At 42.3% G+C, this 23,051-nt stretch overlaps 1 protein-coding gene across 4 annotated transcripts in view; it reads left to right on the plus strand.

The window, feature by feature from the left end:
- The window catches only part of SHANK3 (SH3 and multiple ankyrin repeat domains 3), a 614,328-nt gene that overhangs the window by 402,495 nt on the left and 188,782 nt on the right, over positions 1 to 23,051 (plus strand). For all 4 annotated transcript variants that reach the window (XM_069765494.1, XM_069765495.1, XM_069765496.1 and 1 more), the window contains exons 10-12: positions 9,221 to 9,298; positions 14,597 to 14,663; positions 16,207 to 16,540. In XM_069765494.1, coding sequence (XP_069621595.1) covers positions 9,221 to 9,298; positions 14,597 to 14,663; positions 16,207 to 16,540 — 479 coding nt within the window. The remainder of the gene's footprint in view (positions 1 to 9,220; positions 9,299 to 14,596; positions 14,664 to 16,206; positions 16,541 to 23,051) is intronic.

The raw sequence follows: 23,051 nt of genomic DNA on the forward strand, positions 1-23,051 counted from the left end.
TGATGGTCATCACGGTCAGTGGAGAGTCATTTTTCTCCCTCTGCCGGTCTGTAGCTTTGTTGTCCCCAATGTCTGCTGCTTGACTTAGTTGTAATGGACTGCCTTCTTAGAAATTTTAAGGATGGAGGCAACATGACGCTCACTGTGTCCCTCTGCTAGTAAAGCCAGAATTGAGCCCTTCTTTTCCTCACTCAAGACTTTTCAACTCCTTTGGCATGGTTAAAAGTTATTTTTTCACTCCTATTACTTTTGGGATATTACTAGCACTTGTTTTGCCATCCAGCTTGTCCTATTACAAGAGGATTGTGAACACTGCAGCAGTATGTTTTATTCTTTCCTTTGTTAAGATTTGGTTCAGGTGATCACCTAATCAGAAGCACATTAAGTAGAATGAGGTGTACTCTGGTTGGAATCCACCTGACTCTGGAATGGAATGGCTGTCAGACATGTAGAGAAGCTGATTTTTATAAAACTGTGCAGTGGTCTCTTTTTGCCAGAGCGGTATATATACACATACACTCAATATTGAAATTACAACACGAAGATGGAAAAGTCGTGGACTTAGGCTACTTTCACACATCAGGCTTTTTGTTTCAGGCACAATCCGGCAATTTTTGGAAAAAACGGATCCGTTTTTTTTTAAACGCCGGATCTGTTTTTTTCCCATAGAGTTGTATTAGCGCCGTATTGTGCCTGATGGCCAGACGTTTCATCCGTTTTTTTCCGGATCCGTCCAATTAGTCGTTACCGGCTGACGGAGAAAACGTCCACTGCAACATTTTTGTGTCCGGCGAAAAAAAACGCACAGTGATGGAATCGGCCAAAAACACATGAAACGGAGGTGTGAAACAATGAATCCAGCGCCTGGATCCGGTTTTCAAACTCTCACTCTCCCTCTCCTTCTCTCCCCAAAACAGGAAGTCAAAAATCCATGTGCATTAAAGAAAGACGGATCAAGCTAAATAACGGATCCAGCGCATCAGTTTTTCTCAATTTGCGCCGGATCCGTTTTTTTTTTAAATTGGCCAGATTTATTCTGAAAACAAAAAACTGATGTGTCAAACTAGCCTTAGGCATGTTATTTTTATGCAAGATATGAAACAATGGAAGAAAAAATTTCAAAATATTTTGATTTATTCAGTATTGAGTATGAGCGCTAGACACAAAATATTAGCAGTTACACTACTTGGCTGCTATCAATAAAGTTATTAGTGGATGTCTGGGGAATTTTCTGCTCCGTTAAATGCTTTTGGGCATGCAAATCCAAGTGCTGTTTCTGGCATCTCTCTTTGCAAGTGTCAACCAGTGACATTGGAGATGCTGCACACCCTGGTAGCAGGTTTAGGCCACCCAGACTGCTCACAGAAGCACGATCAACATGCAGTCTGGTGTTGTCATGTTAAAAAACAGCTCCTGGGACACTTTGGAGAAATCGACATACCATGTAACGCCAAGATGTTAGTGTACCTGGAAGGAAGACTAGAAGGGTCCAGGTATCGTAGATTATTCCACCCCAAAGGCCTCTTCATGTTGTTGCCCATGTTGTCACTAGACCAATCTTTGACTATCCAAGAGCAAATCTGGAGACATCACTGAAAAGGACAGACTTCCATTACAGCCTCCATTGCTATCTCTCTCTGCATCATGATAGCCTTTGAGAGTGGTCCTGTGAGGACAATGCAACACCAGTATCTGGACTTTTGGCTTGTAGCCCAGTGTCATGAAAACAACTGTAGATGCTGTTTTTGATGCCTTGACGCCACCGCTGTGCTTTCCGGCCGCTGTGCTTACACAGGGCAGAGAAGCAGAGCGCCGAGGGACAGACAGCGGAAGGTAAGTATGTAGTGTTTGTTTTTTTTTTACTTTTATGCTGGTAACCAGGGTAAACATCGGGCTACTAAGCGCGGCTCTGCGCTTAGTAACCCGATGTTTACCCTGGTTACCGGCATAGTTGGTCGCTGGAGAGCTGTCTGTGTGACAGCTCTCCAGCGACCAAACAGCGACGCTGCAGCGATCCGGATCGTTGTCGGTATCGCTGCAGCGTCGCTTAGTGTGACGGTACCTTTATGCTTGGTTTGTGACATCCACTTTCACATGCCGCATTGAATGGATCACTGTGCATTTTTTTTAGTCTGACGTCTGTGCAGAGGTGCACATCTGTTCAACTTTTGTCATTACAGGTTGTCATTTTTCTCCCAGCCACTGGGACACACAGCATTGTACAGTGCTGACAACATCTTGACCTACGCACGTTGCCATTTGTGAAAAAGCGAAGTCTCTCCTTTCCAAGGACTCTTTCTCAGTTTGCAACAAGTGGCAATAACTAGCATGTCAATGTACAGTAGACATCGCCCAATCATCCTGCAAGACTGGTTCAAAAAATTTGCTTTCAATCTGACGTGTATGCTCATTCCACGTGCCACAGATTGGAGCAAGGTGCTCGAAAATGTGATCATTTGCAGATCGTAGCGACACCTGCTACTTTCCTGATTTTCATAACATTATGGCTTGTCCTTGGTGTTGCAATTTCAGTGTTGTGGAGTGTATTTCTAGTTATTTACACCGATTCTTCCATTTATGTCATCAAGCCTATCTTTCCCAGGACTCTTCTAGTCCTCTATTCATACCGCTGCTATGTAGCCGCTGGAGATCACAGTTGGAAACACAACCACCACTGAGCACTATGCTATGTAAAACGGCTGAGTGAGCTCCGATGTTTCTCAAACTGAATGGGGAAAGTTTCCTTGTGATCAGTTTTCTGTATAATCACAAAGGGATTTTTACTCATCAGCTTACAGTGGTCCAGAAATGGATATAAACTGAATGCAAGCTTTGCCAAAATCACTCCAGTTTTACATGTCTGACATTCATGGTCTGAATATGGACTACAGTGTCCAGAAAACCTGAAGGTCTCCTGACCGAATTCACCAGCCTCGTAGACAAACATAAGGCTGTTGAGTTTGGGTTAACGGACCCGCAGCCAATCCGGACATCACGGTACATAGATTGTCAGTCTTTGTGAAAATGTCCTGTGTTCCAACATATAGGATATTCTCAAAATTTTCTCATTTGGATAGATTTGTTTTCTTTGATTATGTACCAATTTTGATTTAGTCTTTCAAATACTGATGCAAATAAGGAAAGTGGCCTAAATCTGAACCAAGTATGGCAAAGTTCCCAAACCTTGCATCAATGTTTGTAGTTATTTCTTTTACGGAAATTCAGAAGTGTCCATTCTTACATTATCACTTTCCTTAAAATACACCAAGATGGCATAAGAAAAAATATGTGCACTGCTCTAGCAGGATTGTTATTATATGCGTCTGCACAGGGCCGGCGTCAGCACCCGACGTACCCGGGCAAGCGTCGGGGCCCTGGCGAGACAGGTGGGCCCATTCAGGGCCGGCGTTAGGGGCAGGCAGCTGCCAGTGCCTAGGGCCCCCGCTCCCCCAGGGGCCCTCAGCTATCGGCACATCACACAGCCGCTATCGGGCCCCTGTGAGGTAGGAGGGCCCGCCTGCTGCCAGCGCTGACTCCCCTGCTGCATTGAACTATACCGGCGTCTGCCGGTAAAGTTCAAAGCAAATGATGGAGGAGAGAGCGTCACCTGACGCTCCCTCTCCCATCATTCCCCGCTCTGTCTCTGACACTGCGGGTGCGCGATGACGTCATCGCGCACTCGCTGTGTGTCAGGCAGTGCAGCAGCAGCAGCCGAGACCGGAGCAGGGAGCAGCACAGGCACGTTGAGAGGTGAGGAGTGTTTTTTTTTTTTTTAAACTATAACAGTGAGTGCTGGACTGGACTATGAGGCCATTCTTGAGAGGAGGGGGGCTGTGCTGTATACTACATGTCTGTGCTATATACTACATGGCTGTTCTATATACACGTGGGCCGTGTTATATACTACGTGGGCTGTTCTATATACTACGTGGGCTATGTTATATAATATGTGGCTGTTATATGTTACGTGGGCTGTGCTATATACTACATGGCTGTTCTATATACTACGTGGGCCGTGTTATATATTATGTGGCTGTGCTATATACTATATGGGCTGTTATATGCTACGTGGGCTGTGCTATATACTACGTGGCTGTGTTATATGCTACGTGGGCTGTTATATACTACATGGCTGTGTTATATGCTACGTGGCTGTGTTATATGCTACGTGGCTGTGTTATATGCTACATGGGCTGTGTTATATGCGATCATGAATCGTGGTATATGTTAAAGGGGGGTGCTCACTGAGACTCTTTCACCCGGGGCCCTCAAAAACCTGGAGCCGGCCCTTGGTCTGCATAACAATATATTAAAACGTGTTATGAGAAAGTAGATTCCTTACATAAATTTGTGAAAATGTAAGGGTGGTCACATTAGGGATCCGCTATAGGTGCAGAGTTGAACCTTGAACCTTCACAAACCCACCAATCAATATTCTTTGATCCAAATTCAAAGGGATTCAAGCTTCAGGAGGCTAATTTGCATATTCCAGGTGCCTTCTGGGAGAAGCGAAGTCTCCCTAAGCTAGAAGATCGTTGGATACAGCCGGGACCAGCTGCTTCGAAAGCATCACCAAACCGCGCGCCTTACGGCGCGTGAATTTTTGCCTGTAGGACATTATTGCAAGAGAGCTTGGCTGAGTAGATTACACAAGAAGGAAAACACACAGCAAGTCAGCAGGATCTAGGAGCAACATGGCAGATGTGACAACCTACATGGTGAGCTGCAGCATGTGCTACATGTTCACAGATCGACCAGAAGAAGAATCCAATTTCACCTGTCAGAAGTGTAGACTAGTGGCCCTTTTAGAAGAAAAGGTGCGGGGTCTGGAAGAAAGAATAGCAACTTTGAAACTCATCAAAGAGAATGAAGACTTTCTAGACAGAACAGAAGCATCTCTACTGGTCACAGAAGGTGCAAAAAGTGTCAGAGAACCTCCAAAAGCAGATGAGTGGAAGCATGTGACCAAAAGAAGCAAGAAGACCATGGAGAAATCACCAACCACACAACTGAAGAACCGATATCAAATCTTTGTAGAGGATGAAGATGGCACACCTAAGAATGAAGCAATACCAGCAAGCAAAAAAGAAAAGGGCACACAGCAACAAGTGACAGCAAAAAGTACAGCCAAGAAGCAACGAAGAGTGGTGGTGGTGGGAGACTCACTACTGAGAGGCACCGAAGCAGCCATCTGCAGACCGGACATAACTGCAAGAGAAGTATGCTGCCTTCCAGGTGCGATGATCAAGGATGTGACCGATAGGATACCAAAGCTCTTCAGCTCCAAGGACGTCCACCCATTTCTTCTGATACATGTTGGCACCAATGACACGGCAAGGAAGGACCTACCGACAATCTGCAAGGACTTTGAAGAGTTGGGGAAGAAAGTAAAGGAACTGGATGCACAGGTAGTTTTTTCTTCTATCCTTCCAGTAGACGGGCATGGCACCAGGAGATGGAACAGGATCCTTGATGCAAACAACTGGCTAAGACGATGGTGCAGACAACAAGGATTTGGATTCCTGGACCACGGTGTGAATTACTGGTATGATGGACTCCTCGCCAGAGACGGACTACACCTCAACAAACCTGGGAAACACACATTCGCCAGAAGACTCGCTACACTCATCAGGAGGGCGTTAAACTAGAAGAAGAGGGGACGGGAAGAAAAACATTAGACTCGAACAAAGACGACCCAGGAAAACATACTCAGAAGGGAGGTAAGAACATTTCTAAAACAATCCACAGTGAGGAGATTGGAACAAAACAAAATCCTCTAAACTGCATGCTCGCAAACGCCAGAAGCCTGACAAACAAGATGGAAGAACTAGAAGCAGAAATATCTACAGGTAACTTTGACATAGTGGGAATAACCGAGACATGGTTAGATGAAAGCTATGACTGGGCAGTTAACTTACAGGGTTACAGTCTGTTTAGAAAGGATCGTAAAAATCGGAGAGGAGGAGGGGTTTGTCTCTATGTAAAGTCTTGTCTAAAGTCCACTTTAAGGGAGGATATTAGCGAAGGGAATGAGGATGTCGAGTCCATATGGGTTGAAATTCATGGAGGGAAAAATGGTAACAAAATTCTCATTGGGGTCTGTTACAAACCCCCAAATATAACAGACAGCATGGAAAGTCTACTTCTAAAGCAGATAGATGAAGCTGCAACCCATAATGAGGTCCTGGTTATGGGGGACTTTAACTACCCGGATATTAACTGGGAAACAGAAACCTGTGAAACCCATAAAGGCAACAGGTTTCTGCTAATAACCAAGAAAAATTATCTTTCACAATTGGTGCAGAATCCAACCAGAGGAGCAGCACTTTTAGACCTAATACTATCTAATAGACCTGACAGAATAACAAATCTGCAGGTGGTTGGGCATTTAGGAAATAGCGACCACAATATTGTGCAGTTTCACCTGTCTTTCACTAGGGGGACTTGTCAGGGAGTCACAAAAACATTGAACTTTAGGAAGGCAAAGTTTGAACAGCTTAGAGATGCCCTTAATCTGGTAGACTGGGACAATATCCTCAGAAATGAGAATACAGATAATAAATGGGAAATGTTTAAGAACATCCTAAATAGGCAGTGTAAGCGGTTTATACCTTGTGGGAATAAAAGGACTAGAAATAGGAAAAACCCAATGTGGCTAAACAAAGAAGTAAGACAGGCAATTAACAGTAAAAAGAACGCATTTGCACTACTAAAGCAGGATGGCACCATTGAAGCTCTAAAAAACTATAGGGAGAAAAATACTTTATCTAAAAAACTAATTAAAGCTGCCAAAAAGGAAACAGAGAAGCACATTGCTAAGGAGAGTAAAACTAATCCCAAACTGTTCTTCAACTATATCAATAGTAAAAGAATAAAAACTGAAAATGTAGGCCCCTTAAAAAATAGTGAGGAAAGAATGGTTGTAGATGACGAGGAAAAAGCTAACATATTAAACACCTTCTTCTCCACGGTATTCACGGTGGAAAATGAAATGCTAGGTGAAATCCCAAGAAACAATGAAAACCCTATATTAAGGGTCACCAATCTAACCCAAGAAGAGGTGCGAAACCGGCTAAATAAGATTAAAATAGATAAATCTCCGGGTCCGGATGGCATACACCCACGAGTACTAAGAGAACTAAGTAATGTAATAGATAAACCATTATTTCTTATTTTTAGTGACTCTATAGCGACAGGGTCTGTTCCGCAGGACTGGCGCATAGCAAATGTGGTGCCAATATTCAAAAAGGGCTCTAAAAGTGAACCTGGAAATTATAGGCCAGTAAGTCTAACCTCTATTGTTGGTAAAATATTTGAAGGGTTTCTGAGGGATGTTATTCTGGATTATCTCAATGAGAATAACTGTTTAACTCCATATCAGCATGGGTTTATGAGAAATCGCTCCTGTCAAACCAATCTAATCAGTTTTTATGAAGAGGTAAGCTATAGACTGGACCACGGTGAGTCATTGGACGTGGTATATCTCGATTTTTCCAAAGCGTTTGATACCGTGCCGCACAAGAGGTTGGTACACAAAATGAGAATGCTTGGTCTGGGGGAAAATGTGTGTAAATGGGTTAGTAACTGGCTTAGTGATAGAAAGCAGAGGGTGGTTATAAATGGTATAGTCTCTAACTGGGTCGCTGTGACCAGTGGGGTACCGCAGGGGTCAGTATTGGGACCTGTTCTCTTCAACATATTCATTAATGATCTGGTAGAAGGTTTACACAGTAAAATATCGATATTTGCAGATGATACAAAACTATGTAAAGCAGTTAATACAAGAGAAGATAGTATCCTGCTACAGATGGATCTGGATAAGTTGGAAACTTGGGCTGAAAGGTGGCAGATGAGGTTTAACAATGATAAATGTAAGGTTATACACATGGGAAGAGGGAATCAATATCACCATTACACACTGAACGGGAAACCACTGGGTAAATCTGACAGGGAGAAGGACTTGGGGATCCTAGTTAATGATAAACTTACCTGGAGCAGCCAGTGCCAGGCAGCAGCTGCCAAGGCAAACAGGATCATGGGGTGCATTAAAAGAGGTCTGGATACACATGATGAGAGCATTATACTGCCTCTGTACAAATCCCTAGTTAGACCGCACATGGAGTACTGTGTCCAGTTTTGGGCACCGGTGCTCAGGAAGGATATAATGGAACTAGAGAGAGTACAAAGGAGGGCAACAAAATTAATAAAGGGGATGGGAGAACTACAATACCCAGATAGATTAGCGAAATTAGGATTATTTAGTCTAGAAAAAAGACGACTGAGGGGTGATCTAATAACCATGTATAAGTATATAAGGGGACAATACAAATATCTCGCTGAGGATCTGTTTATACCAAGGAAGGTGACGGGCACAAGGGGGCATTCTTTGCGTCTGGAGGAGAGAAGGTTTTTCCACCAACATAGAAGAGGATTCTTTACTGTTAGGGCAGTGAGAATCTGGAATTGCTTGCCTGAGGAGGTGGTGATGGCGAACTCAGTCGAGGGGTTCAAGAGAGGCCTGGATGTCTTCCTGGAGCAGAACAATATTGTATCATACAATTATTAGGTTCTGTAGAAGGACGTAGATCTGGGGATTTATTATGATGGAATATAGGCTGAACTGGATGGACAAATGTCTTTTTTCGGCCTTACTAACTATGTTACTATGTTACTAAATGTAGAAAAATTTCTATTTATGCATTCTTATTTGACAAAAAGGCAGAAAAAAAAAACAATTTATTTCCTGGCCACAAATAAAAAGTAACTTTAACTCTTAGGAAGATAAGCCATGTATATTATTGATCTCTACGTTCATTGTGTTTAAAAACCCAGGATCCTGTGTCAGGAACAGTTATAATAATGTTTTAATATATGGTATTAATCAGGGGATTACAGTTAATATGTGATCTTTTCCGAACAGAGCGGAGCATCGGGAAACTACAGCCTGCGTGGGTCGTCTCATTTCTTTCCCAGACATTTCTAAATTTGGTATCACCACTGACTCAACATCATGTATTCAAAATGTTTCACCAATCACAGGCTTCATCAGGAGGTTAAGTCTAAGAGTGAACCTTAACTCTAAGGGCTCACTTACATGAGCGAATAAATTGGATGAGTTCAATGATGAGTTCAGCTTATGTTCAGAAAATCACGACTGGGCAGTGCTGCTTGTGCATCAGTAATTTTGCATCTATCCTTACCTGACTCTGTTCCTTCCTAGGAGAGCTGTGCTCGGGTCCTTCTCTTCCGTGGAGCAAGCAAAGAGATTAGGAACTTCAACAACCAAACAGCTTTTCAAGTAAGGACAATTACTGCTATAAAGCATGTGTGAATCCGCGGGGAAACTTTCTAAGTGTTCTTAAATAAGCTGGCAGAAGCATTGAATGGACAGCATCAGCTGTATTGTATTGTTCTTCGCAGTGGGAAAAGAAATCATTAGAAAGTATTGATAGAAGTGTTAGACCCTAGTTCCATTCGAAGCCTGAAAATTTCGGTGTGACTGCAGTCTACCATAATATCGCCCTGTCCAATCCATCTCTGAGGCCGATCTATAGAACACTGGCTAACTTCCGGATCACAACACCCGGTCCAACAAGTGGATCCCCTGACCGCAGCTAAGTGCTGTGTATGAGGCAGTAAGCTAAGGCCAGGAGCTGGACGTTCTGGCTGAGGATGACGATCTGAGCATAGATTGAAAGAGATTATGACATTGTCATACCTTTGCGTCCATTTTTCTTTTCATTTAACAACCATTAACATTATCAAAACATTCAAAATCAAAACATTATTGGACTGATGCAGACACCTTCACCTTTGTTTGACTCTCATAGACAGTAATAGGATTAGGTAGAAAGGCTGGAAACTAATAGTTAGCTCTCTAAGAGATACCAATCTTTTGATTTCTTTCTTTTCTCTGTTAATGTTTTTCTCCTCGTGGTTTTGCAGCCGTTTCCAAATGTTACGTAAATGTGATTATTGTTAAATGTCATTCACTTTTTGTGATTATAAAAACATTTTTCTAGTTTGCTTTACAAATACAATATTTGTTTCGATGTGTGTTTTCTAGTGACTTATACTATAATTGCCATTTCAATATGAAGTAACATAATATATAGTATTGCAGCTTTAGGAGCATATTTTTCCAGGTATTAAATGATAAAAAGTCTAGAACCGATATTGGAAATAGCTTAAAAACACCAGGGGCAAATTCATTAAGACTGGCATTGTGGCATTGTATATGTGCTGTAGATATGCTTTATTCATTAAAGGGAACCAGCATGAAGTAAGATGACCACCTTTCAGCCCTCATATATTCTAATATGCTGTATATCTGTCCCCAACCTGACCTGCAAGACAAGAAAACGACCTTTTATAATAGTCACCCATGGGGCGGTCCAGTCTAATTGATGTTGCTGGTCTTGATCTGGTGCCTTCTCTTTTCTTGTGATGACGTTCTCCTTCTCTGCTTTGTGTAGATGACATGTCCAATGTCATCCACTCAGTGCCCCCGGCATTGCTGTTCTGCGCAGGCGTTCTTCTCACTGCTCTGTCGAGGACAGAGTAAAGTACTGCAGTGCGCATGCGCCGGCGCTCTTTGATCTTTTCCTGCGCATGCGCAATGCAGAACTTTACTCTGCCTTTGGCAGAGCAGAATGAAGTACACCTGCTCAGGAGTGCGATGTTGGGCACAGTGTGGATGTCGTAGGATGCGTCATTCATATGAAGAAGGGAAGGAGGACGGTGATCGCAAGAAGAGATGAGGCAATGGATCAAGATCAGCAACACCCATTTGACCTGTCCACCACTTAGGTGAGTATAATAAAAGGCCTTTTTCTTGTCTTACAGGCCGGATTGGGGACTTATATACAGAATATTAGAATGCTGAATATGAGGCCTTACAGGTATTGGCCTTACCTCATATGGGAAAACCCTGGTGACGCGTTCCCTTTAATAGGGGCACATCTGTTAATGAGTTAGGCCCATCTTACAACTCCCGTGTGCCCTCATAAGAAATATTACTCCATTTAGGGACTCGAGTACATTTTTGGCATAATTTGGATTAAGTTGCCTGACGTTCTTTACCTCGCCCCATCCAACCCAATATTTGCCCTCTTCAGCACAGCTGGCCAGGAGTGGTGTAAAACTGACAAAACTCAAATATTTGTGTTTATGAGCATTTCCTCAATAATATCCATAGGTTTACATTTGGTAGGCTTATGCCTGGATTTATGTCTTTGGTAAGGGTTTACAAAAAAATAGACATTTTCAATTTTTGACATTCTGTATTTTACTACACTCCTACTGTATTGCCCAAATATGTTGTGAATTTAGCAGAAGAAAATATGTGGCAATACTATTGAGTTTTTGGTGAGGTTTTGATGCTGCACATTTTTACTGCTCAAAAATACAGCGTCTCAAAGTGGATGGGATTCTTAAAAATCTGCCCACTCTGATTTTTTTTTTTTTTACGTAGCGTAAATTGACCTGCGGTGCGTGTTTGAAATCCGCAATATACCAATGTCTCTTGTACACAATTTTTTTTGTGCAGATTTTCCCCATAGAGTTGCATTAAATGTGGAAATCTGCAAGTAAAAAATCTCATGTGCGTTTTTTAGCAGCTGAACTTACTAAAAATGCATTTAATCCACACATGACTGTATTAATAAAGTTTCTTCAATGCCTGTATCGGTGAATTATAAAAAATAAAGCCGCTTTGCTTGCAGCTTGACATACCAAGAGACTAAAAATGCATGTAACCTAATTCACAGGATAGGTGCAGAAATTCTGCAACATCGAAAAACTCATCATGGGAACATAGCGTTAGGCCACATTCACATGGTCAGTATTTTACATCAGTATTTGTAAGCCAAAACCAGGAGTGGAACAATCAGGGGTAAAGTATAATAGAAACACATCACCACTTCTAGATTTATCACCCACTCCTGGTTTTGGCTTACAAATACTGATGTAAGATACTGACCAAATACTGCTAGTGTGACCGTGGCCTTATAGTCCAATAACACTAAAATAGATACCCAGTAGATATTTCTGGCATATGCCCAGAAATCAGACATGACTGCAGAGTGATGGTAGTGTATGAGGGAAGCACTACGGGTTGTTACAAGGACACCCATGATGTCCCTGTGATGAGCAGATAATCTCTGTCTATCTATATAAGCCTTTATTAATCTGGATTACTGTCAGACTGGTGTCAGATCCCCTCCCACACTGTAACCATCTGTTGGTGATGTGTCATATATTGTTTATTTATGTGTCACAGCCTAATTGGAAGTAATTAATAGTTCATTACATGAGGAATCAATGGTGCAGTGTTTTGCCTGAAGAAGACCTATTACTTGGGGAAGTCCTCTTGAATTTGGTATTTGCTAAATGAATGCAGGTACATGTGGACATATTAGATGCATTTACAAGTATTTGAAGATCACCACTGACTTGTAATTACGCCTTCCATGGTTGTGACTAAGTCAGATGAAAGCTTTGGAGCATAAGTATCTAGATTAAAAGGCACCATCTGACCTCTGTAGGTGGAGCGCGCTCATTGCAAGGAGGATTACGTGTTACTCGAGAGCAGTTTATTTTAGGAAATTAAATACCTAGAAATTAGGAGACTGCTTAAAACTCCTTAGGATCACGGTCATGGCCTGCTGCATTCTGTCACAGCTCATAGGTGAGGAGCAGTGTGATAGTCCTGCTGTTCCAGAATCCCTACGGCAACACTTCCTGTCTTGTGATCATGGAGTCATTAGGGTGGTCACGAGTGGAACTGTTGAACTTAATGCCTTGTAAGATCTGCCTGATAACCGTCTACACAATTAGAAATTAAGGAGGTGCCCTAACCCTAACTACATTTTATGAAGCCTGCATAGTGCGCTCGTGCTGCTATTATATGGCTATTACAAGGATTTTAACCCCTTCACCCCGGGTGATTTTCAATTTTTTCGCTTTTGTTTTTCATCCCCTTCTTCCAAGAGCCGTAACTTTATTATTCCATCCACGTAGCCATATGAGTGCCTTTTTTTTTTTTTGCACGACACGTTGTACTTTTGAATGACACGATTTATTTTATCATGTGATGCACTTGTAAACGGTGCGTTGAAATTGCAAAAAAACAATTCCACAATTGTTTTTTGGGTTTTTTATTTACCATGTTCACTATATGGTAAAGCTGACCTGGCAATATGATTCTTCAGGTCAGTATGAGTATGCAGGTACCAAACTTGTATGGTGTTTTTTTTTTATTTAAGTGGTGAAAAAATTCACTTTTTTCACTTTGTACTGTATTTAATAGTCCCCTTGTCCCCTAGCACTGTTATGTACAGCTAAAGTAATGATCTTCTATGAATGCCAGCCATGGGACGGCATTCACAGAGGAATCACAATGACAGGCACGAAGGTCATTAGCAGACCCTCTATTGTCATGACAACCCACCGAAATGTTCACGTCACCGACGCGCCTATGGGCGGGTGGAATGACGTGCTCACTGCCAGCAAGTCAGAGATTCACAACTGTGTTAAACAGGTTAACAGAGGCAGGCAGAGCACTACTCCATCTGTGGCTGTTAAACACACATGATGGCTGATTAATTCAGCCATCATGTGCAGTGAAAGATGCAGACTCAGGGTGTGTGAGTCTGCATCAAAGGCATGGACACGAAATATGACATACATATATGTCAATGGTCATGAAGGGTTTAAGTTTAGTAATTGGAGAACATCCATACACATCTGTATGAGCTGAAGAAAGCACATACCCATACATTGTAGGCTCAACCACACAGTGGCACACACAGACTTACCACCAGTCTATCTTTTGACTCTTGCAGAGTACAGTGTCTGTGGTGATATCATGGTCACATTATGGTAATGTCATCAAAGGTCCTGAAGTAGTCTCCACATCTGATGCTTCACTGATAATACTATTAGCAATGAAGTTCCTGCCATGGACGCTGGGGGCCCCCAAGGGAGTGGGGGCCCTGGGGAATTGCTCGGTCTTGTCCCTAATGCCAGCCCTGACAATATGGTTGTAATAAAAATGAGGCCTCTGCATGGAACTGCAATCTGTTAGCCAAAGTGAAGAGCCCCTAAAAGATTCACCTGATTACAGCTAGGTCTTCTGACTGGTTTCTATGGGCAAGTTGTCTCTGGTGCGGCTCAGTACTTGGTGGCTTTTAAAGTATTTTTTCTCTTAAACGCCGCATACAGCTCCTGATAAATGCTGCCTCTGGATAGGGCAGCATGTATCAGCTGTCAGTTCTCATTAATGATGCACAGAAACAAAAAGCATGCTGAACTTGAAATAGAGTAATAGATTCTGTGGAAACAGGGAACTCTTAATAACGCGTGCAAAAAATAAAAAGACAGCTTAGATGTTTTGAGCTTTTAGTCATGGCATATAGTTAAAAACTAGGTGAGAAATTGTCACCTATACTGTGAGGTGTCCAGACTAGGCCCTGAGACCCCCTCCATTCTCTTCATTACTTCTGATGCCTGTATATTCCCATCCTGCACTGTTTATTGATTGTTTTCTAGGATTGTTATTACAACTCTTGTGTTTTCTCCTTTTCTTTAATCACAGGTTGCTATAATTGCAGGAAATTTCGAGCTTGCTGAAATCATCAAAACTCACAAAGAGTCCGACATTGGTAAGAGGCACAAACTTGCCAGAAGGCAACGTGATCTCAGATTGTGGTGTCGTCCCTCTGATTCCCATAGCATCCTCTTCTTGTGAACATAAAGCTAAAATTATCTCATTACTTGCTTTGATTCATGTCTTATCATGCTTTTTGTGATTGTGTCGTTTTCATAGATGTAGATACAATTTAGGTCTTGCAAAGTATTCATGTGCGGTACCACTTTTTTTTTCACACCATCTAAAACTGCCTCAACCCCAAACCATGAGAATTTTATAAAACTTTCACTGTTTCACGTAATACACTGTGACCTGGACCTGCACATGTTCTACACCCCTTGTCTCATTTTCAGTCTTCCCTCTTTGATGTTGTCCTTCTCTTTTTCTCTTGCACTTTATGTCTTACGTCTGATTCAGACGTCCATCCAATATTTTTCACAAATAGTACACAAACACATTATAGGCTGTTCCCATGGCTGTGTTTTTCCTGATCGAGTGGCCTGGAAAAGAAAAGTGTCCATTTTTGTTCCAAGTCACAAATCAAACTTGCTAATGCAAGTCTATGGGTCTATGAAAAAATTATTTACAGCGCACTGGTGGCATCACTATACAGTCTTTGTGCTGTCTGTGATTAAGGCTACGTTCACACTAGCGTTATGCTAGTTTGCGTCGGGTTTGCGTCGGGCGACGCAGCGGCGACGCATGCGTCATGCGCCCCTATATTTAACATGGGGGACGCATGCGTTTTTGTTTGTTGCGTTGTGCGACACATGCGTCTTTTTTGCCGCAAGCGTCGGACCAAGAAAACGCAACAAGTTGCATTTTTCTTGCGTCCAAATTTCGGCAAAAAACGACGCATGCGTCGCAAAACGCAGCGTTTTTGCGTGCGTTTTGGTGCGTTTTCATTTGCGTTGTGCGTTGCGTCGCCGACGCAGCGGCGCACAACGCAAATGTGAACGTAGCCTAACTGCTTCAGGACCACCCATTGACTTTCATTTAAACACCCTGGTGGTCCTGCTCCTACTCTACTCTTAAATATTACTAAATAGGAGTGCAGCTACACATGATCATGTATTTGTAGGAGCAGTATGGTGGCTTTCAGGCAAAGAAGAAATTCCCATAGAGAAGGCAGAGATGTTAAATACCCTCAGTGCCTTCCCTGTCTCTGTATACACAGTGGTAAACAAGTGGTGTGTGCACAATAATAAGCAGCGCGGAAGGCGCTTCCTCCTCCATCATGTGATCGCTGTATATAGGGACGGAGCAGGAGCTGCTGGGCAATAGGACACCATGACACCTCTGTTATGCAGCCAGGAGGCTACATTTCCCCTGTAACTGAGGCTAATGTACAAGCACCATGTATCAAGAAAAAAAGTCTCAAAAATTTCCCGAAAATGTGCTTCGTCAGGAACGGGAATAAATGACCCGGTTTTGAACTGGTTAACATTGTAATGGGTAGGAAAATGTTTGCAGGCTTCCGACGAAACATTGATGGTAAAAACTGCTAATGTTCTTTTGGCTGATAAGAACTTTCTCTCCCGTTTCTCTTTCACCAGTGCCTTTTCGGGAGACTCCAAGTTATACAAAACGCAGACGTGTTGTGAGCTGTGTGGGTCTCTCATCGCCGCGTTTCCTACAGCGTTCCGCCAGTGACAACAACCTCAATTCAGATGGGGCTCATTACTCTCCAGTGCCGTCACTCCGTGGTCTGCCCCCTCAGTTGCTCACCCGGGGTCCTGACACCCCCGGAGGGGCAGCTGTGGGGGATAGTAGCCTCGCAAGCACTGCCAGCTCCCGTAGCACACACAGCCGCTCCCCATCACTACATCGTGCAAGAGAAGAGAGAGATACCGACAGCCACACTCTGCGAAGGGGAAGAGGAAAGAGCAGGTAAATGATTCATTATTGAGTTCGGTGGCAATTGTATAACTCTTCAATATGCCTCCCCTAGTGGTGACTCCAGGCCGGTGCCATGTTACCATGATTTTACATATTTAAGAGAATCTGTCACCTGCAAAATTAATTTTAAACTATCTATACAGTGATCTTGGGGGCTTTGCCACTATTAATATACTAGCACTGGTATAGTGCGTGAGAAAATATCTTTCAATTTGTATGCAATTGAGGAGACTTCAGGGCTTGGCCAAGTGTTCCCCATTTTGCATATTGGAGTCTTCCCCCTGCTTCTGATTCATGCACCAAAATCATGGCTACAATCAGGGTGCACCAAAGCCTCTCATTTGTACACAAATTAAAAGTTTGTTCTCAGGTGCTCATACGTGTAAGAGCTCGCTCACACGACAGTATAACACAGCCGCGTGCTCTCTGATGTTTTACTATGGGGCAGTGCTGATCTGCCATTTTTTTTCTAATGAGAAAACAATCGCAGCACGCTGCGGGTGCATCCGATGGTTGGACCATGCACACCTATACAAGTCTATGGGTGCGTGTGAAACATCGGACTGTACTCGGCTGTCATCCGAGTGCAGGCTAACTACTGCGGACACAGAGAATGGAGAAGATGGAGAAATTGTGTTCTCCATCTGCTCCACACCTGTGAGGCGATCCTAGCATGCGAGAGCATCAGATCACACTAAGCGGACACTGTCATGGTTTATTCCAAGTGACATAAGCATAATATTCCCGATTGTCTTATGACGTACAGTCCTAGTATGGGCTATATCACTGTATAGCTCATTTAGAATGAATTTTGGGGTGACAGACTTCCTTTAATAATATATCCCTACCACATGTCTTCATTGTGATCTCTCCCGAGTCGACCAATGGGATCTAAGGATCACAAAAACAAAGGGACAGCTGCAGCCCTTGTTGGCATGCCCCGGCCTGTTCATATACTACCAGACACAGCAAAATATGTGCTAATTGCAAAATGACAATCTGAGCAATGTGTCTGGTTTTGCAGCTCAGCCACTCTCCATTTCAGGTGAGTCTGACAGCAGGTTCATTATATTGGGTTATTATTAGTGATGAGCAAGTGTGCATGCTCGGGTGGTCTCCGAGTTTTTTGGCATGCTCATAGATTATGTTTCTGTCCCCGCAGCTGCATGATTTGCAGCTGCTGAACAGCCTGAGCACATGCAGGGATTGCCTGTTTGTTAGGGAATTATTATTATTAATTTATATAGCACCATTAATTCCATGGTGCTGTACATGAGAAAGGGTTGCATCAAAATATAAATATCACTTACAGTAAACAAAACTAACAATGACAGACTGATACAGAGGGAAGAGGACCCTGCCCTTGCGGGCTTACATTCTACAGAATTCCCACATGTATTCAGGCTGTCTAGCAGCAGCAAATCATGCAGCTGCGGGGGCACAAACATAATCTACGAGCATGCCCAACACACTCGGAAAATACCCGAGCTTGCTCTGAAAACTCGAGTAACGAGCACACTCGCTCATCACTAGTTATTATAAGATACAGACATGAAACATACTAAAGCTTTTGAGTTATTCATTGTTACATTTGCAGCCTACCCAATGTTAAAGGGGTGTAAGGAGTAATGAAATATCTAACCCATGTATTGAAGGTTATTAAGAAGCAGAGATTAGCAAGCTTTAAAAATGTACCAAACTAGATCAGTAAATGGATGTTTCTTTATTTCCCTCCATCACCATCATTTTCATCATTTAGTTTTTCTCTTCATGAAGTGCATCCTTCTTGTCTATTCCCTGCATTACTATTTAGTTTTTATTGAAATTCTGAAACTTTTAGGAAGAACACATAAGATGCAGATCCCATCCTGTGCATGTGAAGTTTGCTTATTGCTTGGGTTTCCATAGCACGTGCTGTAGACGGCAATGTGTTGCTGTGTTCACCCCGCAATGTCTCACAGATCTGAACTCTGCTAGAACAAAGTGCCTGATACTTTTTCTGGACAATCCTATGAATGACAATTACAGTTATTAGCTGCCCTTGTGTTTGTCTGAAAAATATCAGAGCGTAGGTGACATAAGACATAACTGTAAAAAAAAGATATAGACAGCACATCCAGATATTATTTATTGATTAATAATACCAAACTAAATGTGAGGTTCTTAGTTAACATTTTGATCAGAGTGTATAAGTACACTGCGAGGTCCTGGCAATCCTCTAAGTGGGTATTTAATCTGTCAGGCGTTGTGCCTTGTGACACTGAACCAGCTGGAGCAGAGACACACAGCACCAATACTTAAGGAAAAGCCACCATAATATTTGCATGTGCGTTCCCTGTTTTTTTCTATAGTTATGTAGTTGACAAAAGATTACTCTTAGTGGGAAAAAAAAAGAAAATCTAGTAATTATGAAATTATGATACATACTAATGGCTAACAAAAATAAAATAAATTATGTTACAAAGCAAGCTTTCAAGACTCCTTAGGTCTCTTCTTCAGTCATGGTACCTAAGCAGATATAGCTACCAGCTGCTGCTGCTCCGTAGGCTTGTTATACCCGCAGGTGGCGCACATGGTTCATGGATCCACTGTGCCACAGACTCGGACTGAGGCTAGGTTCACATTGCGTTAAAGCAGCCCGTTCAACACATGCGTTAAACGGGCTGCGTTAACGCAAGTGCCGACGTGTCATATCACTAGCACAGATAGAGCTAGCAGATGCTCTGCCTGCGCTAGCGGTGTCGGACCCGGAAACGCTGCAGCCCGCGTCCCAGGGTCCGTCACTCAATGACGGCACATCGCTAGCGCACACCCATTTTGGGCATACGCTAGCGATGCGCCCAAAATAGAGCTCAATGGCAGCGTTAACAGACTGCGTTACACCACGTTATGCTGCGGTGTAATGCAGTCCATCTAACGGACTGCCTGGACGTAATGTGAACCCAGCTTTACTTAGTATGGGCGTAACTAAGCAGTATCTAAGCTTCTGATGGTGGAGTCTGGTTTGAGCTGCAGGTATACGCTAGGTACCTTTCCTAGGCAGTCCCCTTTACTGTAGCTGCTGAACAGAGTGTCAGATACACAGACACGGATAGGACTCCGTTCTGACTACTAGGTTCTGGATCCTCTGTAAAAAGGTTACAGACACGGACTCGGGCTTTGTTCAGACTACTAGGTTCAGAATCCACTGATAGAACAGTTACTGACAAGGAATCTCAGCAGGGCCGATTCAGAGACTGATAGGACAGTCTGGATAAACAGAACGCACAGAGAGGCAAACGTTCAGACACACGGGTCTCAGATCCTGATTCAGGTACTAGCCGCATGTGGATTGGGGGATGAGGTTCAGGCACTGGCCGCATAGGGATTAGGGGCTCGGGTTTCAGTCATTGGCCACACACGGACCAGGGGATGTGGATCAGCTGCTGGTCGCACTAGGACCAGGGACTAAAGGTTTAGGACTAGCCATGCAAGGACCGGGGACTACGATTTCAGGACTGACAACGCAAGCACCAGGGACTTCAGTTTCAGCCACTCGCCACACCAGGACCAGGTGACCTAACAACTCTCTACTAATGAAATTCGTAGCATTGGCCCCTCCCTTTAGAAGAGTTTGCCTTTTTAACAAGATGCCTCCCAGCTATTGGCTGGGGACCATCTTGCAGGTGCGCGTTCTAGCCCTTTAAGAACAGAAAGAAAAACGTGCTTGTGGCAAGGTATCAGGTCAGAAATACAATTACAACAGGGATATAAATAGATTAATTTTTATTATTTATTTGCGTGGTAACAATAAATTAAAATTAATTAAATATTAAAAACAATTTCATTATATATACACATGTATGTCATTTCATGTGCCCATACCTATTTGGCTACCATAATATGTGGTATATATATATATATATATATATATATATATATATATATATATATATATATATATATATATATATATATATATATATATATATATATATATATATATTTTATACATATATCTGCAGCGACTGAATATATGAAAAAAATAGTACTAAAATAGCAGAGGGTATATCTAAAAACATGTGAAAAAAAGACCCATGTGTGCAAAAAAAAAAAAAAGGGATTATTTATATATATATAGCAATCTGCTTATGAAAGAAGCACTAATTAAAGTGCTATAGTGAGAAGCAGGTGCCAGTGCAATAAGTGCAAAAAACGCTAAGGATATATAAGGTGCTGCTAGTTATACTCAATATCTCCAGTCACTTACTTTAATATAAGTAGACTACACCCCCTGACGAAGGAGTTAAGCGTCCAAAACGCGCGTCGGGGTGCATCATACCGCATTGGCTACCTACCCAATACCGCATATATATTAAAGTAAGTGACTGGAGATATTGAGTATAACTAGCAGCACCTTATATATCCTTAGCGTTTTTTGCACTTATTGCACTGGCACCTCCTTCTCACTATAGCACTTTAATTAGTGCTTCTTTCATAAGCAGATTGCTATATATATAAATAATCCCCTTTTTTTTTTTTTTTGCACACATGGGTCTTTTTTTCACATGTTTTTAGATATACCCTCTGCTATTTTAGTACTATTTTTTTCATATATTCAGTCGCTGCAGATATATGTATAAAATATATGTATATATATATACACCACATATTATGGTAGCCAAATAGGTATGGGCACATGAAATGACATACATGTGTATATATAATGAAATTGTTTTTAATATTTAATTAATTTTAATTTATTGTTACCACGCAAATAAATAATAAAAATTAATCTATTTATATCCCTGTTGTAATTGTATTTCTGACCTGATACCTTGCCACAAGCACGTTTTTCTTCCTAGGGCTTAGTAGTGTTGCACTACACTTTCTTGACACACTGGTGTGTGGGGGTAGTCTGTTTTTATATGATTTTATTCATCTATACAATATATATGTAATTTTAATTGGTAGATTTTTAGACTTTATACCCTTATAGATCTAGTGTGTTTTAATTACTTTAAGAACAGAGTAGCACGCAAACTAGGCGTGCCTCCGGGAGCTACACCAGGATGCAGGGAACTAGGAACGAAGACAAATGCAGTTTAGTATCCGATAAAAACACTCTTTATTGATAACAGAATTTAACAATAAAAACGAGGAACCAAACCAACAGTGTGCAGTAGGGCTAGCGGATGGTATGAAGTGCCAGAAGCAACATGAAAGGTAGTAGCCCAAGGAACGGTATGCCCTGCTGTAGATCCAGGCACAACAAATAGATATTATATACTAACAGTTAACATGTCAGAACAACTTGGCGGCAAATAAATAGTGGCACCGATATAAGTCTCTATAATACACCTCGGCAGTAGGCAGTAGTATGGCCACAAATATGTGAAGCAAGTGCAGTATACATATCACCTGATAACGTGGACCTGGACCAGCGCAGGGGACACCGAACCGCCCCGACACGCATTTCGGTAGATGTACCTTCCTCAGGGGGCGCAGGGAGAACGCCCAGGGACACGCCGAGCGACGGCGTTACAATGCTGGAAAAAAACCAGCAGTAAATGCATGTGATATACAGATAATTCTGCAGCGCTGATGATCAAAGAGATATTCAATGGAGGTGATGTTCAACAAAGAGCAATTTTATTAATCTATGCATTTCAGAGTTGGACAAACTCCTTCGTCAGGAAAAAACTATTGCCTCCCTTTTTACTATTGCCTCCAAATATGTTTTAGACAGCCTCTATCCATGTACTCTTATAAGTCATATACATGCGTCGGGGATGTGAGTAGGCAAATTACCTCTCTTGTAGTCCAAAACTATCTTGCAAGAACCTCCTAAAATATTTAGCTGCTTTATAAGACAATGCCCAACCCTTTTAAGCTGCTCTGCTGGAAACTCATGTACAAGCAGCCTGTTTTAGGATGTTGGTCCCTCATCAGTGTACAGGAGAGCCTGACTCAGTGCAATACCGTTGAGGCAACGTGGGGATGTACTGGTTCTCTTTAAAGAGACCAACTGAGTATGGAGTCTTGCAGACAATGCTCCTTTGGGAGACTGGTATGCATTTAGCTCTATCGCAGAAATCCCACTATATTAGCCAGAGAATAGGGATGCTGGAAAAAGCAACCCAGATAATTCATTGCTTTTAACAGATGAGGTGACATATTTATATAAAAAAGCAGAAGCAGCACCAGGGTAAGGTGGGTGGAGCCAGCACGCCAAGCAATGTGGCAAAAACATATTTATTAGTCCATAGAGATGGACTTATAACCTTGAGATTATTGATTCTGTTCAACAATTTTGGTTCTCAAGTGCTCAGACAATTCTCTTTTTGTTCTCCATGCTTAATGTGGCACACACAGACAGAATGCAAAGACTGAGTCACCTTTCCCCTTTTTATCTGGTTGCAGGTGTGATTTTGATATTGCCCTCACCTGCTACTTGCCACTGGTGAGTTTGAATGAGCATCACATGCTTGAAACAAGGTTGTTTACCCACAATTTTGGAAAG

Source organism: Ranitomeya imitator, chromosome 4, assembly GCF_032444005.1.
Source record: "Ranitomeya imitator isolate aRanImi1 chromosome 4, aRanImi1.pri, whole genome shotgun sequence".
Lineage (NCBI taxonomy): Eukaryota > Metazoa > Chordata > Amphibia > Anura > Dendrobatidae > Ranitomeya > Ranitomeya imitator.